Source organism: Nelumbo lutea, chromosome 2 (genome assembly GCF_056320005.1).
Source record: "Nelumbo lutea isolate HS-2025 chromosome 2, American lotus-T2T, whole genome shotgun sequence".
Taxonomy (NCBI): domain Eukaryota; kingdom Viridiplantae; phylum Streptophyta; class Magnoliopsida; order Proteales; family Nelumbonaceae; genus Nelumbo; species Nelumbo lutea.
In genome coordinates, this window is record NC_142685.1 from 32,993,572 (window position 1) to 33,014,062 (window position 20,491).

General features: G+C 36.9%; 1 protein-coding gene across 3 annotated transcripts; it reads right to left on the reverse strand.

The window, feature by feature from the left end:
- Nucleotides 1–186: 186 nt before the first annotated feature.
- On the reverse strand, nt 187–20,049 carry LOC148869699 (RNA-binding (RRM/RBD/RNP motifs) family protein). 3 transcript variants are annotated; one of them, XM_088967806.1, is made up of 9 exons: nt 19,837–20,039; nt 10,384–10,439; nt 10,002–10,265; nt 9,597–9,660; nt 9,228–9,295; nt 6,820–6,909; nt 6,602–6,732; nt 581–736; nt 187–492 (listed from the first exon to the last, which is right to left on the reverse strand). In XM_088967806.1, exons 3-9 carry the CDS (start codon nt 10,255–10,257, stop codon nt 469–471), a joined length of 789 nt encoding a protein of 262 aa, XP_088823932.1. In that variant the 5' UTR covers nt 10,258–10,265; nt 10,384–10,439; nt 19,837–20,039; the 3' UTR covers nt 187–468. The 3 variants fall into 3 exon arrangements, with proteins under 3 accessions (XP_088823932.1, XP_088823933.1, XP_088823931.1); XM_088967807.1 differs by lacking the exon at nt 19,837–20,039 and adding an exon at nt 11,405–11,473; XM_088967805.1 differs by lacking the exon at nt 10,384–10,439 and having other exon boundaries at nt 19,837–20,049.
- Nucleotides 20,050–20,491: the final 442 nt, after the last annotated feature.

The window sequence follows — 20,491 nt, forward strand, 5'->3', positions numbered from 1 at the left end:
GTACTCAAAAAGAAAAAATAAAATAAAAATTAAATTTTCCAACCACTCCTGAATCCTGTCATTCACTATCAGACGAATTCGCACATAGGAATGACCTTTATCATGTAAAACTGACGTGGACTTTTGCAATTCGCCCCACAGCCCGCTTAACAGCTTGGCGCGTTCAGCTAATTCGAACTCGTGGTCTTGACTCTTGAACATCATCTTTAAGAGTAGAGTAGGATTCAACATTCAAGTACAACTGTTATCAATTGGCTCGATCCATTTTTTCATGCAAAATAGCAATAATGGGCAAAAACCAATAAAAGGGAATAAATAAATAACTTACATGGCTTCTGTATTCGGGATATGTAAAAACTCGCAACAACATTTATATTCAAAACGTGTATAATTGGATAAAAAGCCCCAATTTCAGTGGCACATGTCAACAGTGCCAGTTTGGTAAAGATAGAACCATTTAACAGACGGTCATGAAGATGAACCACCAAATACCTGCAAGAAGAATGATTTAGGCTTGTGTGTAGCAAAAAACAGAATTCCAACCAAGTGATCTAGCATTAATAAACGAGAAGACACTTACTCCAGCCAAGATTTCTTTAGATAGGCCAGACTTTTTTCTCTCCACTGCATTATCTGCAACAGGTCGTGTCTGTGGGAATTGACGAATCACCTTCACTTCCTGTTGCTCTACAGTGGACCCAGAATTTGCATCTGAACCATGTTGAGACTTCTGCTTCTGCATAGTATCAGCATAGATATAATACAATCAGCAACTGTCATGCAATTGATACCTTCTTTTGCATTACTGACCATTATATTGCTTTCCAAATATTCAAGGGGATTTATATGTTTGCACCACTAAATCTTCCAGCAACTACAAGTTTATTTCTTGAGCACAGAGTGGAATTTCAGACAATAATATCTACTTTAAATGAGACTATTAGTATCAAAAAACATACTGGGAAGGTCAATCACTCGATCTGCTGAATATATGCACCAGAAAAATTGGAGATATGATTCTTTTTTTTTTAATTTACATAAGCAAAGTTTGTAATGTCATTCACAAAAGTTTCTTTTTAATACAAACTAGAGAATTATTATATCTCTCAGGGTTAGACCTCATACTAACCCAATAAAGAAACAGGGAGACCCGGTCCCCATGCAGACCCTATACATCAAGCACGTAACAGGACCAGAACTGACCCTGTTATTAATCAGGCTTACGGGTTTGACCTGATAATTAAACAATAAACTTGGGAAATGAAAAGTTTAGACATTATTTGAAGATATTACATGTCAAGAAGAAACATATAAACACACATTAGGTCAGATCTTGCCCTTACTGGTTCAGGACAGGGTGGACCCAGTCCAAAAATCAGAACCAGAGCTGACCCATCACAACAACTGGACCATGTATACTAGGGTCTACTTGGTCGAGGCCTGTCAGGTCAACGTGGATGGCTGGCCCATTGATAGGTCTACAGAGATGATAGGCCTAAAGAGATACAAGCAAAAATGCTATGCCTTGCTTTCATTATCCTAATTCCCACACACAAGGCATCGGGTTGCATCTCTCACTACCTTCAACTCTTTTGATCCTGCTATAGATCAAAATAGTAGTATAATAGTAAAAAGCGGGAATAGCTCCCCATGGCTTCCAGACTATTCTTGACTAAAATACCCCTATTTTTTAAATTGGTCCCTCTTATTGTGAGGGCAGAAATTGTGATTTGAACACTACTATTCAGCCTCATTCTGTTCCCTCTGAATAAGTCCCATTCCCATATTTAAGGTATTAACTGCTATTCCCTCTCATATTTAATATATCTTCATTCCTCAACATTAAATTCCACTAATTATATCTATGAACAATCTCTTCCACTATAAAATGCATGGATCCTCTAACAAGATTTCTGGAATTCTTTTCTGTTTCAGCATAAATGTATGAATCCTCTCACAAGACCTCTAGATTTTTTCTTAGACAAATCTTCACTCTTCATATTGACTGCAAATTAATTAAGGGCAAAAGAAATCCTTTTTTCAGGCTACATAAATTATTTCCTCCCTCCTTCCCTTCCCTCTATATACACAAGAATGAATAAGCATGTAGAACTTCTCTTCTTAACTAAAATACCCCTATTTTTGAATTTAGTCTCCCTCTAATTGTAAGGGCAAAATATGTACTTTATATTAATCATATTAAAGAAAAATGTGTGATAAACAAGAATATTTTATTCATGATGGAAACGAAATACAAAATTTAAAATCAACCCAAAAAAAAATGAAATCATTTTCCTATTTGGTGGTGGGTCAACAGTTCAACCTTTTGGGTCAAATGTGTTAGTTCTTGATGTCATAATTAAATAGTAAAAAACAAAAAAAAAAGCTAAAAACACAAAATTTATAAAAAAAAATACAGTATTTTGTAGAAATCATTTGGGCATATCTATTATTATATATTCATTATATCAAGAAATAAGTGTGATAAATAATTTTTTATACATAAAAATATAAAAAAAAAAATTGTAGAAAATTTGACACATTATTACCATTACTGTCACCATCTAAAATTGTCGTGTGAAAATTTGTTAGTAATAATCAACAGGTATTAGGCAAGGAGACCCCCTCTCCCAGTCTCCCCCTTCCTATTATTCATCTTGATTGCTGAAGTGTTGGGGAGGCTTATAGAGAGGGTCGAATCTAGAAGCTTGGTGAGAAGGTGGAAAGTAGGAAGGGATAGGGTTCTAGTTACCCACTTACAGTTTACAGACAATACAATCTTGTTTTGTGAGGGGAGGAGATCGATTGGGTAAGCAACTTGAAATTGGTGATTAATGTGTTTGAACAAATGACTAATCTTTTTTTATCATTGAACAAATGACAATCTTAAAGTCAATTTTGATAAGAGTTGTGTGGTTGGAATCCACATGAGTGATAGAGAAGTGGAAGAAAATGCCCAAGTTATGGATTGTGTGATTTCCTCAGTGGTTGTTGAACTATTTAGGGCTACCCCTTGGGGATAATCCGAGTAAAATGAGCTTTTGGAACCCGGTGGTTGATAAATTCACCAAGAGATTAGCCTCGTGGAAGAACTACCTATCCCTAGGTGGAAGGATTACGCTGATTAAATGGACTTTGGCCGATTTTCCTATATATTTTGTCAGTGTTTAAGATTCCAAGGGAGTCTGTAGGAGTTTGGAGAAATTAATGAGGGATTTCCTTTGGGAACCTGGGGAAGAGAAGAGAGACCACAGAGTTAGGTGGGAGATAGTTACTAAAACCAAGAATGTTGGTGGGTCAGGTTTGATTAACTTACAAAAGAAGAACGAGGCTTTATTGGGGAAATGGTATGGAGATTGACAGTGGAAAGGTTGTGGGCTAAAGTAATCTTAAGTATACATGGGCAAGCAGCTAAAGGTTGGGATGTAGGAGTATCCACTGGGGCTACAAGAGCTTCTCCTTGGAAATCTATTCATGTCATTCTTCCGACCTTCCTTCCACTCATCAGGTATGATCTTTGCTCCGGAAACCTTGTGAAATTTTGGGAACATGTTTGGATGGGAAACATACCTTTGAAAGAGTACTTCCCTTCTTTATATTCCCTCTCCATGTTTAAAAATGAGCTTGTTTCCACCATTCTAACTTGTTTTCTGCTTTGAATTGGAACTTGGTTTTACAAGGGCTCTCAGAGACTCGAATTGAACAGTGATTCTGCTTTACTTAAAATCCTTGATGAGGTGGTTCTGGATCCCTCTAGGAGGCATAGTAGGATTTGGACCCCTTCCCCCTCGGGTGCCTTATCTTGTTCTTCCTTCTTTAGATAGTTAGTTCTACCCTCAACCAATAATGGGCAACCTTTCCCACTTTTGGAAGTTTTGGGTAAGCCAATTCCTCCCAGAATAGGTGCTTTTTGTTGGGAAGCTTTCTTAGAAAAGTGTAACACTTGTGATTACTCCAAAAGAAAAGGACTAATTGGTGTTTGTCCCCCCACACCGTGTGCCCTTTGTAAGGATAATGGTGAGAGCTGCTATCACTTATTAATCTCTTGCTCTTTTGTCTCTAAAATATGGAGTTGGTTTCTCTCTCTATTTGGAGGAAGACAAACACTCTTATCTGGCCTGTGTACAGTTTGCAATCATTCCATTTCTGTTAATGGGTCAAAGAGGAGAAGCAAAACACAATGGAGATGTGTTAGAGCAGCTATCTGTTGGACTGTTTGGGAGGAAAGAAACCAAAGAATTTCCCTGAAAAAGAAAGAAGTGACGAGGCCATAATAGAAACCATAACTGTTAGGGTGGTTCAGTGGGTCAAGACTATGAAGCTCTTTGAGGGGTTTACAGCAGGAGATATTATTAAGAATTGGAAAGATGTGGCCCATTCAACTACTCTTAAATCTGTAACTAATCCAGTATGGTCCCCTCCAGCTGGTGGGTTCACCAAATTGAATTTTGATGGTAGCAGTGATGGAACCCAGGGCCATCAGGTATTGGAGGAGTTTTCAGGGATGAGGGTGGAAGAATTATTGCCTTTTTCAGGCACCATTGGAATTGGAGATTCCCTAAGAGCTGAAATCTTGGCAGTTTCGGAAGAGGTAAAGAGAGTACGAGATTTGAATATAAAATATCTGATGGTGGAGGGTGATTCAACGTTGGTTATTCACTGGTTGCAGAATGAAGAGATGGGCTTCTGGAAATTTTTAAATGAAAAAAAGAAATTTACACAGCTGATTCAAGGCATGGAAATTAAGTTTCAATGGATTAAGAGAAGTGCAAACTCCTTTGCTGACTCACTTACCAAACAAGGGGTGGGAAGAGAAAGTCTTTTTTGGGCATTGTTGTAATATGGATATCATTTCAGGAGGGTTAAGAGATTTTACCCCTATTGTTTCATGAATTTACTAAAAGCTACCCTATAGTTTGTATTTTACTAAAACATTCCCTTTAGTTTGCAATCTATTTACTTAATCGACCTTCCATTAGATGAAAGTGGAAAACGACAGTTTGAACCGTAACATCCACTCAAATAATTTTAATCAAAATAAACTAAAGAAAATGCCATTTTTGCCCCTATTAAAACACAGACAACCACTCTATTTTGTCAATTTTGTCTTCTATACAAAAAAGTGTTAGGGGTACTTTTGGAATAAACAACCATGGATCCATACCCTTGAACATTTTCCACTCAGTATGGGTCCATGCCCTTAAACATTTCCCACTTAATTTAAGTGATCATGTTACTATTTTTAGATGGAAAACACAAAGAGTTCTTAATGAAAGGTCGATTAAGTAAATAGGTTGCAAACTATAAGGGGTATTTTAGTGAAATACAAACTATAGGATAGGCTTAAGTAAATCTGTAAAACTATAGGGGGTTCTAGTAAATGACCCTTAATAAAATTCTGTTAATTACCCAAAAAATAATAATCTGAAGGGATGTTTGATAACAGCTGAGGTGGCTGAACTGAAAGACTTATTGCCTTGTCTTTTGGTAGATAAGATAATTAAATAATTAAATATTCAAGGGCAAAATAATAAACCCAAGTTCATTTTTAGCCATTAAAGAGCTCACAACCTGCTTATAACTTATTTACTAAAAGACAAGTAATTTAGTTCAGTTACTTCAGATGTCATCAAATGGCAAATAAAAAATCCTCTCAAATTCCAATGAAAAGATAATATCAAGGGTTGGAGATAAAAGCTCAGTTCTAGCCATATAACCAGAGCCTCATAAGGCCTGAAGAAACAAGGATCACCTCTTCTTTACTGCTTCTAAGCTTCTGAAAAACCCAGATTGGACTAGGTTACCCAAATAGCATTCTTGAAAGTTGATTTCTGTAGCAGGATTAGCTGGAGGACCCACTCTATCCTATAGTCTCTAATGAAAGTCAACTGATAAGCCTCTAACTCTCCAACTCCAGCACCTAATGGATGATTCTAACAGAAACAAGGCACTAAGGAGTACCCATAATTAAGTGCATCCCAACATGATTTTTCCCCAAGTACTACGGAGAAATATGGCAACTCTGAAGGAGTTGTCAAATTCCTGAGAAAAGGGGTACTCAATCCAAAAGGAAAAGACATGTCCACAGAGCTTCAAGGCATAACAATATGAACAAAAAGATTATTCACCAATTGCCCACCTTCAACACAAAAGATACAACTTTTAGGGGATAACCAAGTGTTTTGTTTCCTTTGAAGTAAATCAAAGATGTTGAGCTTTCTATGAATCACTTCCTGCATAAAGCTCTCATATTACAAGGGCAAATACCTTCAACAAAATTTTATATCGAGAGGAAATTCAGACTTTCAAAATAAAGAAAATATCAATTTCCTCTTCCTACAAGTAGGCTGTCCATTATATAAAGGATTTGCATACAGAAGCGGAATTAGATAATGTTGGATTGCCTTCTAAAGTTGAGCCTACAGGCGAGCAGTGGGATCAAAGTTGTTATGTTTAGAGCATTTAACTATGGAGTCCCTTGAGACTTAAGTATGAAAAAACCCCTTCTGAGAGGAATCAAGGTGAAAAAAAAAATGTGTAAGAAAACATGATAAAAAATAGTGATATTACAAGAAAAGGTGAAACTGGATAATAGGATTACCTTCTTCACCCGTTCCTGTATAGAATTTAAGGCACGTGACTGATCAACCTTTGAGAGGTAGAAGTCCCGCTCCTTCTTAGCAGCAGATATCTCCATTGCTAGCTTCTGCTCACGAATGGCATTCTTGTAAGCTGCATTGGCATGTCTTGGCTTAGGGAGAGATAGCAGTGTTAAAATACCCAGTATATCATAGAACAAAATATGAAAACACTCCATACCAATTTCTTCAGTAAGATCATCCCATTTAAATTTGCTTAAATACTTGATGTTCCAAAGGTCATAATAGAAAGATGATCTCTTCCTCCCACCTGTGTACGAGGAAAGCAAGCAGGTTATGAAAATTCAGGTAGGAACTGGAATTAGAAAAACAAAATGAAGTTAATAGGTTTAGGTTGATATTATATTTATTAATTAGCAACTCAATCAGCATAAGCCTGAATGCTTGATTGATAATAGGTAGTCTAATTTTAATCCTCAATCAGCAGAAATATTAAAATATATGGCTATAAAAACAAGCCCAATCTACTTTTCTGGTTAAGAATTATGAAAGAAAACTAAAAAAGAAGCCCAATCAATCTGAGTTCACTTTGCTAATCTTTTAAAATAGAGTGCACCTCTAAAGTGGGATATTTTCCATATGACAAGAGATGAAAGCCCCTTGTTTAGCTAAAGAATCTGACAAAGCATTTGCCAATCTACTAACCCATTGAAAGCTAGCTGACATGGTTCTCGTAAGCCATTTGACTTTTTTGATGATGTCCCTATATCCCCAAACAACAGTTTTTGGGTCCAACATTCATCCCACTATCACCTTAGAGTCTCCTTCAACTATCAAATTAGTCACTCCAAGTTGGACAGAAATATGTAGCCCTTGTATCACAGTTAATATCTCAGCCCTTGTAGAGTCTCCAAAACCCACTGGACCTGAGAATAAGGACAGAATTTTGCCATACTTATTCCTCAAGATCCCTCCTATACCCGAAGGCCCTGGATTGCCTTGACTGCTCCCATCAAAGTTCAACTTTACAACTCCTTCGGGAGGGGGTAACCAACTTGCTTGTGTTCTGTTTTTCTTGGATGATGTGGAGGCCACTGCTGCCCAACTCCTTCAAAGGTCATCACTAGAGTAATCCACAAAGAGATCAGTAGTTTTTAGCAAGGTTCAAAGTATCGACACGTATCGGCCCGTATCAGCCGATACGTATCATTCCGGACCCCTATAATACGCCCCTATAGTGAGTGTATCGGGGGTCTGACCGGTTCAGGGGGTGGAGGAGCCCTAAACCGGCCCCCCTGAACTTGGTTTTTAGCCAAATGATTGCCCTTGTCAATATACAATCCTTTATTTCAGCAATGCTTCTCTCCTTCTCCTGGAAAATTTTGGCATTTCTTTCCTCCCAAATGGTCCATAAGAGGGCTGCCCCAATAAATTTCCACATTACTTTCCCTCTCTCTGTTGGCCAACCAAGACGGATCAAAAAGCATATTTACTTCAAGAAGCAGGTTCCACCTGTACCCACACAGCATAAAAACCCAATTCCAAATATTTACTGTAAGAGAGCAAGAAATCAGTAGGTGATAACAGTCCTCATTCTGCACTTTACATAAAATGCACCAATTGGGGGACAAGCATGAATAAGGTCTCTTTTTCTGTACATTGTCCACAGTATTAATTTTACCATAATACACTTCCCAACAAAAACCAGGAATTTTAGGTGGAATTGGCCTTAACCAAACTTCTTTAACTGAGAACAACAAAGGGGAAGGAATAGAGCATAGGGATTTAAGGAAAGAAGAACAAGAGAAAGAGCCACTCGATGTCAAAGACCAAATTCTTCTATCTGGTTTAGGAGGGTCCAAACAAACAGAATCAAGTAAAAGTAAGAGCTCAAAGGCAAAAACCGATTTCTCATCCCTCAACCCTCTACGAAACCCAAAATCCTAATTAAGAGACAATGGGAGAATGGGGGAAGAAAGAAACCTCGAAACAGGCTCCTTTTTATAGAGGGAAATAGAAAAAAGGGAGAGATAGAGGTCTTTCAATGGTTGGTTGCCCACCCAAACATCTTCCCAAAAAAGCACAAAATTACCATTGCAGACATCATACCTTACAAACTTGAGAAATTTTGGGAGGATGCGAGTGTGGCCCGTTGAGATACCCCAGTATCCCAACCAGATTCAAAACAGCCATGGATACTATCCACCACCTCATGCCATAATCTCTCTCTTTCCAGAGGCCACCTCCATAACCACTTGCCCAAAAGAGATTCATTCTTATTTACTAGGTTCCCTAAACCTAAGCCCCCTTGTTCCTTGCTTCGACTCACCACCTCCCATCTAATCAAATGATCATTCTTCTCTGCACAGGGCTCCCACAAAAAATCCCTCATCAACTTTTCTATCTTCTTGGCTTCCCTAACAGGTATCCTTAAAACAGACAAAAAGTAGATGGGTAAGTTTGCGAATGTGGCCCTAATCAAAGTTATTCTACCCCCCAGAGAGATATAGTTCTTTTTCCAAGTCACTAGCCTTTTTTCAAACTTCTCTACCACCTAAATGACCATATTTATATATGTAGAATATTATCAATATAACAAAAGATGAGAGCAAGAAAGGAATAACATACCTATTTGTTGACCATTTAACATGCTAGCAACCTGCTTTGCAATACTTTTCTTGGTGAACTCAACCCACCTACATGTGACAAAAATTGTTAAAAGATCATATGCAGATAATGACTACATATATAAATACAATTTCACAAAGCAAAAGCTGATATGAACTTTCATAATTAAAGGAAGATTAAACAGAAGATTTGCAAACTAAAAAATTATACAGAAGAGTCTTTCAAGAAGGAAAAAAAAAGCATAAGCGACTTCCAGAAGCCAATACAATACTTGCCAACTTGTATCTTATTACAGTGCCAAAATAGAGCAAATTGTTATAAATTACAAGATAATTTTACTTAAGGAATATCTATAGTTAAATAACACACCCTTCTGTAAATTGTTGACCTCGAAAGCCACCTGCCCGTTTACGATGTACTTGAGCCACTGGATCTGCCAGGCAAAACCAAAGAGTTCTTCTATTAGGAAATGATAACTATAGCCTTCATTTTATTAGGAAATGATAACCCATTTACTAATAACTATAGCCTATAATAAGATAATTATAGCCTTATCAATAACTATCTATAAACTTGTGAAGAATATCAGATCTATGAACCTAGCATGCATAAAGTATTAAAACATAAAAGCTGAAATTTTCTCAAGAATGGATAAGTCAACTATTAATAGGCTTACAGGTTCACAAACAACAAACAAGAGCATAACCAAAGAATTCCAGAAGCACTCAAAAAAAAAAGATTTTAAAGAAACAGCCATCTGAAACTATTTATTACTTTCAGGTGTAAGATAGATTCGTTCTATCTCTCCATACTGAGACAGAAGCTGGCGAAGCTTCAAAGGATCCATGTGAGGAGGAATACGACTCAAATAACAAACTCCGCGTTTGTCAGCCTTGGCAGCTTCCTCCAATAAACGTTTATTCTTTTTATTTTTCCTTTTTTCCTTCCTTCTATCATTTGTTTGTGCACCTAATGCATTTAATTCCTCTGAAGGTCCTGTCTTGTTTCCATCTTTTTCATCCTCAGCCATTTTAGCATCTGGGAGATAATGCAAAGAGAACACATGAATAAAACTGAATAACCACAAAAGTGGGTAAAATAATACTTAGAAAGTAACTATACCATTAATTGATCAAAAAAAAAAAAGTAACTATACCATTACGGATTAGGAATATAAAGTACAACCAATAATGTGAAGGAACAGTTCGTAATCTGTCAAAACAATTGAGTACTGGACACATTACAAAGTCATCTAAAACAGATAATAGGAAGCACAATACAAGTTCGTGTATTCACAGATAAACTGGAAAAGGCTATGAAAGTTCTCCGAAGAAACTGATAGCATTAGGATCAGTTTAGGAAGAGTGCAAATACAAATATGTACAATGCAGAAACTTGTATACAGTATTTCTAAACCTTGTATTTGCACTCTTTTTTTATGAGTACTTTGTATTTGCACTCTTCCCAAACTGAGCTTAAGGAAAGAAGTTAGCAAGGCCAAATATAAGTGCAGTCCATATCAATCGGACACAGCCAAGACTTCTCAAGTTACTGGATGTTCGGTTTGGAGGGGGATTTGTAAAACATATCCTTGTTTCACTAAAAAAAGGAAGTGACTTAGACAAAAAGAGAAGCAACTTGGACAAAAAGAAATGAAGTGACTTAGACAAATCTTGCTTGTCGATAACCTCGGACCAATCAATCGAATAGGGACTTGTGGTTCTCCAATAGGCCACTAATGGAGCTGTTCCCAGGCTAATTTCTGATTGCGGAAAATAGGAACTCTTCTGTACCTTTTGTTTTGAAGTTAACCATGGGGTTGTATGGAAACCCAGGTTTACGAGAAATCTTAATGATTGGGAACTGGTGGTGATGAAGGAGCTCTCTTAATTCTCTACAAACAAAAGCCAAGTATCTCTAAGCCAAGACTGTAGAATATGGAGATGGGACCTGAAAGCGAATCTCTCGACAAAATCTTTCTTCTTATACTTAACTAGGGGAGACAGGATGGTCTTCCCAAAAGACGAAGTTGGGTTCCAGCTGTTCCTTCTAGCCTTCTTGGTTTGGACAGCCTTTGGGAGAAATACCTCGCAGTAGACAAACTGAACAGGAGGGGTGTGGAGATTACTAATACTGGATGTGTAATGTGCTCCCAATCAGAGGTAAGTAACAATCACCTGTTTCTGCATTTTCTAAAAGGCTTTGTGTATTCTCTGGAGCTTCCCTGAAAACCTAAAGAAAGCACTCTGGTGCTGGCAGATAACAAGGAAAAGAAGCAGATTATTATGGTTCTCTACAGCTGCAAACATGCGAGTGATTTGGAACAAAAGGAATGTGTGTGTTTTCAATAATGTCTTTTCTGAGGATATGCTGAAAAATAAGATATCTGGCAGTTGGCACCATATGGTCCTGGATAGCAGTATATCCTCTCTTCAGGGATTTCTCTTTTCCATCTCTTTTTCTTTATTTCAATGTTATATCTGAGCATAGATGACTTTTTTTGTGAACAGTATGTCTATACTGATTTTAAGATGTACAGCATCCCATTCTACTTACCTATAGATGTTCTTGTATACTTCATGATTCAGTAATGGAATCCTTACATTACCTTGTTCAAAAAAATAGATAAACTGGAAAACTAAAATTGTTCAAACAATAAATAAATACAACAATGAATTTAGCACCACGTTGCAATGCCAGGTCCCCTTGTCACTTTCTCAATGCAAACTTTAGAGATATTAGAGGTTGATATTAAATTGTAAATTTGTAATTTGTTGCAGAGCAACTAAACTCAAAAAAAAAAAAAAAAAAAAAAGGCAACATTACAGTTGGATGAACCTGACAAAATAGTACTAAGATTACTCCAAACCCAAGGGAAATATGGAAATAAGTGGATAAACAAGCCTGACAAATTGTAATAGACCAGATATAATCCTTTACAGAAGGCATTGTCACTTTAGACTCAGAACAAGACTATCAATCAAAGAAGATAAAACATTGGCTGTCATTCTAAATTACTCATTTAGACTCCAAGATAAGCTAATTATTTAGTTGATTCACTGGCAAGGGAAGGGATGATATGGTAGGCCTCAAGACTGCTTTGGCATCTGTATTTCTTTCACTCTGTCAGCTGTAAGTTGTATATGATGCAGAGCATCAACCTGTGCTACTGCAAAATAATCAATTGCAGCTCATTCAACCTCCATCAGAAGACCCCGAATGGAACACAAGTCAGTTTAGAACCACCCCAATGTGTCTAAGGTGTATTCTCAAAGGGAGTGATAACAGCCTAAGGCATCCCTTTTAGTTCAACCAAGTGAGCCCCATGTTATCTTTGATTTTATTTTTGAAAAGGTCCTTTTGGTGCCAATTTGAGATGCCTATTATAAGAATATTTTGCCAGTTTATGATTCTAATTATATATATAGGTTATTTTATTAAATTGATTAAAAGTGGATTAGTACAATTCGATTACAAGAGTGTATTCCCCACTTACGCAAAGTAGATTACAAAGATGCCCAATAAAATTGCTGCCTTGCGGCCCCTTGTTTTGCTAGGGCATCAGCCAACCCATTTGAAGTCATTCTAACCCACTTGAAATCAGCATTCAAGTCCTTTTCCAGCCTTTCAACTTCCTTGGAAATATGTTCAAGAGTCCAAGGAATTTGTCTATTGCCAGACGCCCATGTAATAACCACTTTTGAATCCCCTTCCACCTCCACCTGTCTAAATCCCAATTGCTTTGCCAAACAAAGCCCATGAAACAATGCCAAAAGCTCTGCTTTCACAGAGTTAGTAGTGCCAATTGGTCCTAAAAAGAGCCAAAAATCCTGCTCTCCGAGTTTCTGATTGCTCCACCTATTTCTGCCAGTCCTGGGTTTCCCCAGGAGCTGCTATCAAAGTTCAGCTTAACTTTATTGCCTTCTGGAGGTATCCATTCCAATCTTATTACTTCTTTTGTTAGAGGACTGTGCTACTTTCTTCCAAGTTGCAATCCAAAGTCTTAACCCAAAAGGCAACCTTTACTTTTATGTTGTCTATTACCTCCTCCACAGTCCTACTCTTTTAATTGAAGATTCTGTTATTCCTCTCTTCCCACATCACCCAAGCTATTGCTGCCTTAGTAGCTTTCGGCATTATTCTCCCTCTCTTCTTTTGCTGCCTTAGGAAGCTTGGGTTGAAGATATCCACCACCTCTTGAGGGGGAACCCACCTGCAGCCAAATAGAGAGAAGAAAAACTCCCAAATACAACTCTCAAAAAGACAAGAGATTAATAGATGGGCAAGGGTCTCTCCACTGTCCATACGTAGGAAACAAATATGAGTAGAGATGTAACAAGAAGGCCTCCTTTTCTGCAGCATAACACAAGTATTTACCTTTCCAAGGAAAATAGTCCAGCAGAAAGCTTGGGTTTTTGGTGGGATAGGCTTACACCAAATTTCTTTCACCGGGAGGTCCACCCCTTGAAGACTGGGTAAAACTAGATGTCTGAAGAAAGAGGAGCAAATTAAACAGTCTCCAAGAGTCCAGAATCCTCCAAATTTGGGTCCACGGTAACTGTCTCCAAGATTTTAAGAAGGTCAATCAATAAGTTACACTCCCTTTCCCTAAGACCTCTTCTAAAACCAAGCTGCCAGTTGAGGCCTGAAGGGGAAGGAGTGCCCAAATTAAACAGTTTCATTTTTGAGAATTGAGAGGGCAAAAAATTCAGGAAAACTATCTTTTAGTGGTGAATTCCCTATCCAAAGGTCTTCCCAAAAACAGATTTTTATCCCCTCTGCCCAAATCAAAGCTGATAGAGTTGAGAAAGATAGGATATACCTTGTGAATAGCTTTCCAAGGAGAAGCTGAAGTTGCATGAGAAGCAACTTTCACATCCCAGCCATTGCCTCCCAAGCCACGAATGCTTACAATTACCTTGTACCACAGCCTTATCTCTTTCAAAAGAAAACCTCCAGAACCATTTCCCCAACAGTGCAGTGTTCCTAAGCTCAATGTTTCCTAATCCTATGCCTCATTTTTCTTTTAGTTTACTAACCTGTTCCCATTTAACCAAGTGGTCCTTTTTCCCTCCCCCGACTCTCAAAGGAAATCCCTTATGCATTTCTCTAGTTGTCTTGCAATTCTAGAGGGAATGCAAAAAGTTGAAAGAAAGTAGATAGGTAGATTTGCTAAAGTGGCTCTAATCAAGGTGATTCTTCCCCCTAGGGAAATATAATTTCTTTTCCATAGAGTTAGTTTCTTTACAAACCTCTCTACCACCGGTTTCCAAGCCATCAACTCTCAGGTTTCCCCCCAAAGGTAAACCTAGGTAGGTAATAGGCCAATTCCTTATCTCACACCCCAGCACCTCTATAAAACTCAGATTTTTTATCAGTAACTCATAAAAGGAATTTATTGATTTTATTTTTTTATCAGAATTTCCCCATCCTCCAAATTAATTCCTCAACACCTTTAAGTTTTTCACCATTTCCAGATCGACATCCTCATAGAATAAGATTATATCATCAGCAAATTGGAGGTGGGAAACAATTACTTGATCTCTCCCAACCCTCCAACCCCTAAACTGTCCCGGTGGGTTTGCAGCCATAATCATCCTACTCGGGACCTCAGCCACTAGAGTGAAAAGGAAAGGGGATAGTGGGTCCCCTCACCTTATACCTCTCATTGCTGGGAAGAAATCCTTTACCACTCCATTGATAAGAACTAAATAGAAAACTGATTTAATACAACCTTCACCTATTTCCAAACCCTAGCCTCTCTAGAGTTTCTAATAAAAATCTCCAATTCACTAGATCATAGGCCTTTTCCAGGTCCAATTTGCAAACCAAACCCTTCGCTCTACTTCTTTTTTTTCTCAACAACACATTCATTAGCCACTAAGATTTGGTCCATGATCTATCTACCTCCCACAAAAGCCCCTTGGAACAGTGAAATCACTGATGGTAGAACCAGCTTTAATCTCTCCAATAGAACCTTTGAAATTATCTTATAAAGACTCCCAATCAAGCTCATTGGTCTATAGTCCTTCAGAGATTTTTTTTGGATCAATTATAGAAAATTTTATTAATTGATTGAGAAAATTACAGAGTAAGGGACATAAAAACTTGTAACTCCTAGATACAGCCAAGATACACCCAAAATATAAGAGCAATTACAATTGAGCCCAAAAGATAGAATTTCTGTTCACCCCTTGCCTAGCTAGGGAACCAAAGAGATAAAGGTAGCATTTGCTCCAAAGGGGTCTAATGAAGAATTCTCCAAAAACTTGCAAATGATTTGACTTAAAAAATCCCAACATCGTGGTAGAAAGCCATAGAGAATTCATCTGGTCCTGGGGTTTTAGATCTATCCATTGAGAAAATTGCTCCCTTAATTTCTTCCAAAGAAAAACTTCTTCCCAACATTTGGTGGTGCTCCTCTGATATTTTAATCCAATTTAGGATTCTAATTATAAGAGTTATTTTGTCAGTTTAGGGTTATAAGAGTTATTTATCAGTTTAGGATTCTTATCATAAGAATTATTTTCAGTTTAGATTGATCAAAAATCATTTTCAGTTTAGGAGTCTTTTTAACATTAGCTTCCTGGTTGTTTTCTAAGTATGGTAAGGTCTATTTAAGACAGATAGAACAGATAGTAAGGCAGTTATTTCTGGAAGGAATAAACGAAGTATTTTTTTCCTTTGGATTTTCTCTTCTCTATTCTCCTGCACAGAGCAGAGGATATCAGCCCTGGCTTCAGTCAAATTCTTCAAACCCTAGCGGTTTGACACTACTAAAACCAAGCCCCCTCTTCCCTAAACAAGTAGTTTAGAGACTGCTTGGTGGACTGTATAGCAGGGCTACCCATCGCCCCTGTGATGCAGGAACTGAAGAGTTGAAATTGGAATTTTGTGTATTTCTGTATTTTTGGACACTGGGGATAATTTTTCCATTTTAAATTTTTTCTGTAGGGTCCAATAATATGGTTTGATTGTCTATTTATAGTTTGTTTAAGTTAAAAATTTCAGTCATTGCATAAGTAGGATTAGAGTTATTGAGTCTTCTTTGAATTGAAATAGGATATGACAGCTTAGTTTGAGTCCTATTAGGATTATTGAGTCTAATAGTTCGACTCCTAAGACTGTTATGAGTTTAGAGTATAAATATGTATGGACGTTTTACATAGAGCAATGAAGTTTATTGAGTTTTCTTCAGCTTATGCTAATTATGGTGAGTGATTCCCATACCCTAGAGTAATTCTAGGCACCCCATGAATGATTCAGGGTATTTTCTCTTTTCTTTCTATTCCTATTTTCTTTCCTGTTCCTTCAAGAAGCCATTACAGCCATCAACAGCCAAAAATTTTTTTATCAAAGAAGACCATTCAACATTAATGGTTGTTGGTGGCTGTAATGGCTTCTTGAAGGAACAAGAAAGAAAATAGAAATAGAAAGAAGAGAGAAAATAGCAAGAATCACTCACAAGTTGCCTAGAATCACTCTAGGGTATGGGAATCACTCACCATAATTAGCATAAACTGAAGAAAATCCAATAAACGCCATTGCTCTTTGTGTAAAACATCTATACATGTTATAGACTCTAAACTCATAATAATCCTAGGAGTCAAACTGTTAGACTCAATAATCCTAGTAGGAGTCAAACTAAGTTGTCATACTCATATCCTATTTTAATTCAAAGAATAATCAATAACAATAATCTTAGTTATGCAATGACTGAAATTTTTAAAATAAACAAACTATAAAAAGCCAATCCAACCCTATTATTGGACCCTACAGAAAAATTGTAAAATGGCAAAATTATCCCCAATGTCCAAAAAGGCAGAACTAAATAAAATTTCACAAATTTCGAATTTTGACTCTTCAGTACCTACATCATTCTCCACCAGTTCAAAAACACTCATCTTCAAGTTTTGAAGAACTTGAGGATGAAAAGTTGGTATGCCCCAATGACAAAAGGCATAGGACTTCCCACAGCTGCATGCTTGGATTGTAGAGTAGAGGTCACACACATAACTAGAAAAGGATCTTGAAAGAAATGTATTTCTAAAACACTGCCTTCCATAGCCATCTTTGTTAAATCATCAATACATTACTTCTTGAACACTTAATTCATCAACCTGCCATTGTAATGAATCTTCTTCCTCGCTTATCCATAATCTCAACTGCAATATTTGGAACTTTTCCTTCAATCTCTAGATTATGAATCACTCAATCACCATCTTTATGTGTTATGCTACCCTTGGTTCTTCAACATACTCTAGGACTTCTTCCATTGTTGATGTTGGTGGAACTTGTGTCATATCAGGTTGTAATTCTTGAATTAGTTCTAGTTGAACTTGTAAGGTAAAGTCAGTTACTTCCTTACTAGGATCTACTACAATCAGCACATCTGTATCTTGCACCCAAAATTCTGAAACTTGTTCCACTTCTATTTCTTCTTGATTATTAACCTCAAGCTGATTATGGGTTGGAAACTCCTTCAGCAATTTCTGTTTTTTCTTGGCTTGTACATATTTAATATCTACAACTTTTATGGCTTGAAGTTCTGGTTCTTTAGCTTCAACCTCAATTTCAGATCTAGGATAGGCATCAATATGCAAGGAATCATTTACTTTCTTAACTTTGTACCTTCTTCCCATTGACTTCAAGTTCTTTGCTGTAACCTGTTGCTTCTTCTCTTGCTTGAAATTAGTCAACTTCATAAGCATGGAAGTCTAATGGGATGCACTTTCCTTGCAAATGCCTCTTCATCTTTGCCCATGTACTAATAGGATTATCACCTATTGTTTTCTAGCCATTGTTCAAAAGATCTCCATACTTTAGCATGACCCATCAACTTCATGGGTGCAAATCTAATCCTTTGTTTGTCAGCCAAATCATGCCAATCAAAATACTCGAGTTCAGCAACCCAATCAAAGAATGATTGCGGATCATCATCTCCTTTGAAATCTGGTATTTCCCTTTCTCTTCTAACATGTTTGAAACCTTACTCCCGTAGCCAACATTATTAGATATGTTTTCTTCCACCATCTTCTCAAATGAGTCAACCAAAGACCATTCATATGGTTCAAAAACCCAATCATCATTGATTCTAGACATGTAAGATTGTTCAAAAGAGACCCTAGGCCCATAGAATCAATCACTTTGTGAAAACATAGTGAATAACCATTAGCTCTAATACCAAACTGATGAAGGACCAGCTCAATCCTAGTCCTTAGAGAATGTTGAATGGTTATCTTTGATCATAAATTTGTGACTGTTGATGGCTGCAATGGCTTCTTGAAGGAACAAGAAAGAAAATAGGAATAGAAACAGAAGAGAAAATAGCTGGAATCACTCACGGGGTGCCTAAAAGCACTCTAGGGTATGGGAATCACTCACCATAATTAGCATAAGCTGAAGAAAACTCAATAAACATCATTGCTCTTTGTGTGAAACGTCCATACATATTTATAGACTCTAAACCCATAACAATCCTAGGAGTCAAACTGTTAGACTCAATAATCCTAGTAGGACTCAAACTAAGTTGTCATATCCTATTTCAATTCAAAGAAACTCAATAACTCTAGTCCTGCTTAATGACTCTAAAATTTTTAACACAAACAAACTATAAATAGACAATCAAACCCTATTATTGGACCCTGAAAAAATTTGTAAAATGGAAAAGTTATCCCCAGTATCCAAAAATACAGAAATACATAAAATTTCACAAAATTCCAACTGACTCTTCAACACCTGCATCACCCTGTTTGTTGCACCTTAAAACAGTAGTTAAATCTTGGTAGCTGCATTAATATACTAGTTCCCTATAGTCCACACTACAAGTAGTAGTGGTTAATTTACTTTCCTACACCAGACAAAATTCTTTTGATTGTGGTTGCTGGTAAAAAAAGAATGAATTCCACAGTTGCCAATTTGCAGTCCAGATGAAGTTGTCTATAATTATAAATGCCAAAATGAAATTGAAAAACACAGAAAAAGAAAACAAATAATGCAACCAGGAAGAAAATAAATCAAGATAAGAAATATTGCATGAAATAAAAATTCATGGATCTCCTTTATCTAATATAGCTCAGTTTTCTTCAACTCCCGTTTGCCCAGGCCTATATGATCAATCTTTAAATGCTTTTATGGACTACATGACTATGAAGCCAAATATATTCCTTTTTTTAGCTTTTAATTGTCATGCACAACAAGGGGAACGCAACCCTATTATTCTTTTTTCCTCACCATTTGCTTAAACAATCTGTAAATATTTGTATAACCATACGCAATAGAGTTCATCAAATAGGAAGATTACAATAAGACATTATGATAGTGTTGAAATGGATTTATTCTATTGTTTTTGCCAATACAAATTTGTATTGAAGTCTAATCAATTATAATACCGTATGGTATCAAATGGGTTTGGAAGAGATCGAAAACATAGATATCAGATATGACAGTTCCTAGTAAAGCACTCTAGATAGTTACATATGTATGCTAGCTGCTTTGATCAAAGAAATTCTCGCACAGTGGCGTGTAAGCTCAAACGATAGTTATTCTGTTTGCATACAAAAAGGCACGAGAAAGAGACAGACAGACAGACAGAGTCGGGAAAACTCACCGGACATGGAGCTCGTCACTCGTCAGTGATGGAAGTCAAAGAATATGATTTCACTGTTCAATGGGACCAAGAGAAAAATCTTGAAGGCAGAAACAAAAGCATGGTACAATTAGAGATATGCGAGGCAACTAGGAGAGAGATTACCAGGAGAAGAGAATATCAAAGAGAGAGAGAGAGAGACGAAAATAGAACATACCTTGGTCGATTGGTGAGAAAAAACGGTAGGGCTGCAAAGTGCAAACGCATATAATCGAATCGGACATAGACCGATCCAAATTCGATTCACTTAATCAGATCTTTCAATTGAACGGTTGGACCGTCCAACCCGCCACCGGCAAAAACCAAAGGGTAAATTGCCTATTAATTTGGGGTTATCTCACACTCTCACTAATTTTATTTGAAACTAGCGGGTGAAAATTGGAATTTTGGTGCCTTATCCAAAAAAAAGAAAAAAAGAAAATTAGAATGTTGGTTAATTTTATTAATTACTAGCAGAATTGTTTAAGGTTAGAAACATGGGTATTTTATGCATTTTAGATTTGACCAGTTTGTCATGTAAAAATAAATAAATAAAATTATTTTCTTTATCAAAAATGCAAAAGATTTTCATATAAATTACGGCAAAATCTATAATTTTTAAGTAGTTAATTAATCT

What these genes read in the sequence shown, in the direction of transcription:
- LOC148869699 (XM_088967805.1), bottom strand. An exon ending in TACAGGAACGGGTGAAGAAG is followed by an intron (nt 737 to 6,601) that starts GTAATCCTATTA and finishes GATACTATGCAG; the next exon opens with AAGCAGAAGTCTCAACATGG. An exon ending in CTAAAGAAATCTTGGCTGGA is followed by an intron (nt 493 to 580) that starts GTAAGTGTCTTC and finishes TTCTTCTTGCAG; the next exon opens with GTATTTGGTGGTTCATCTTC.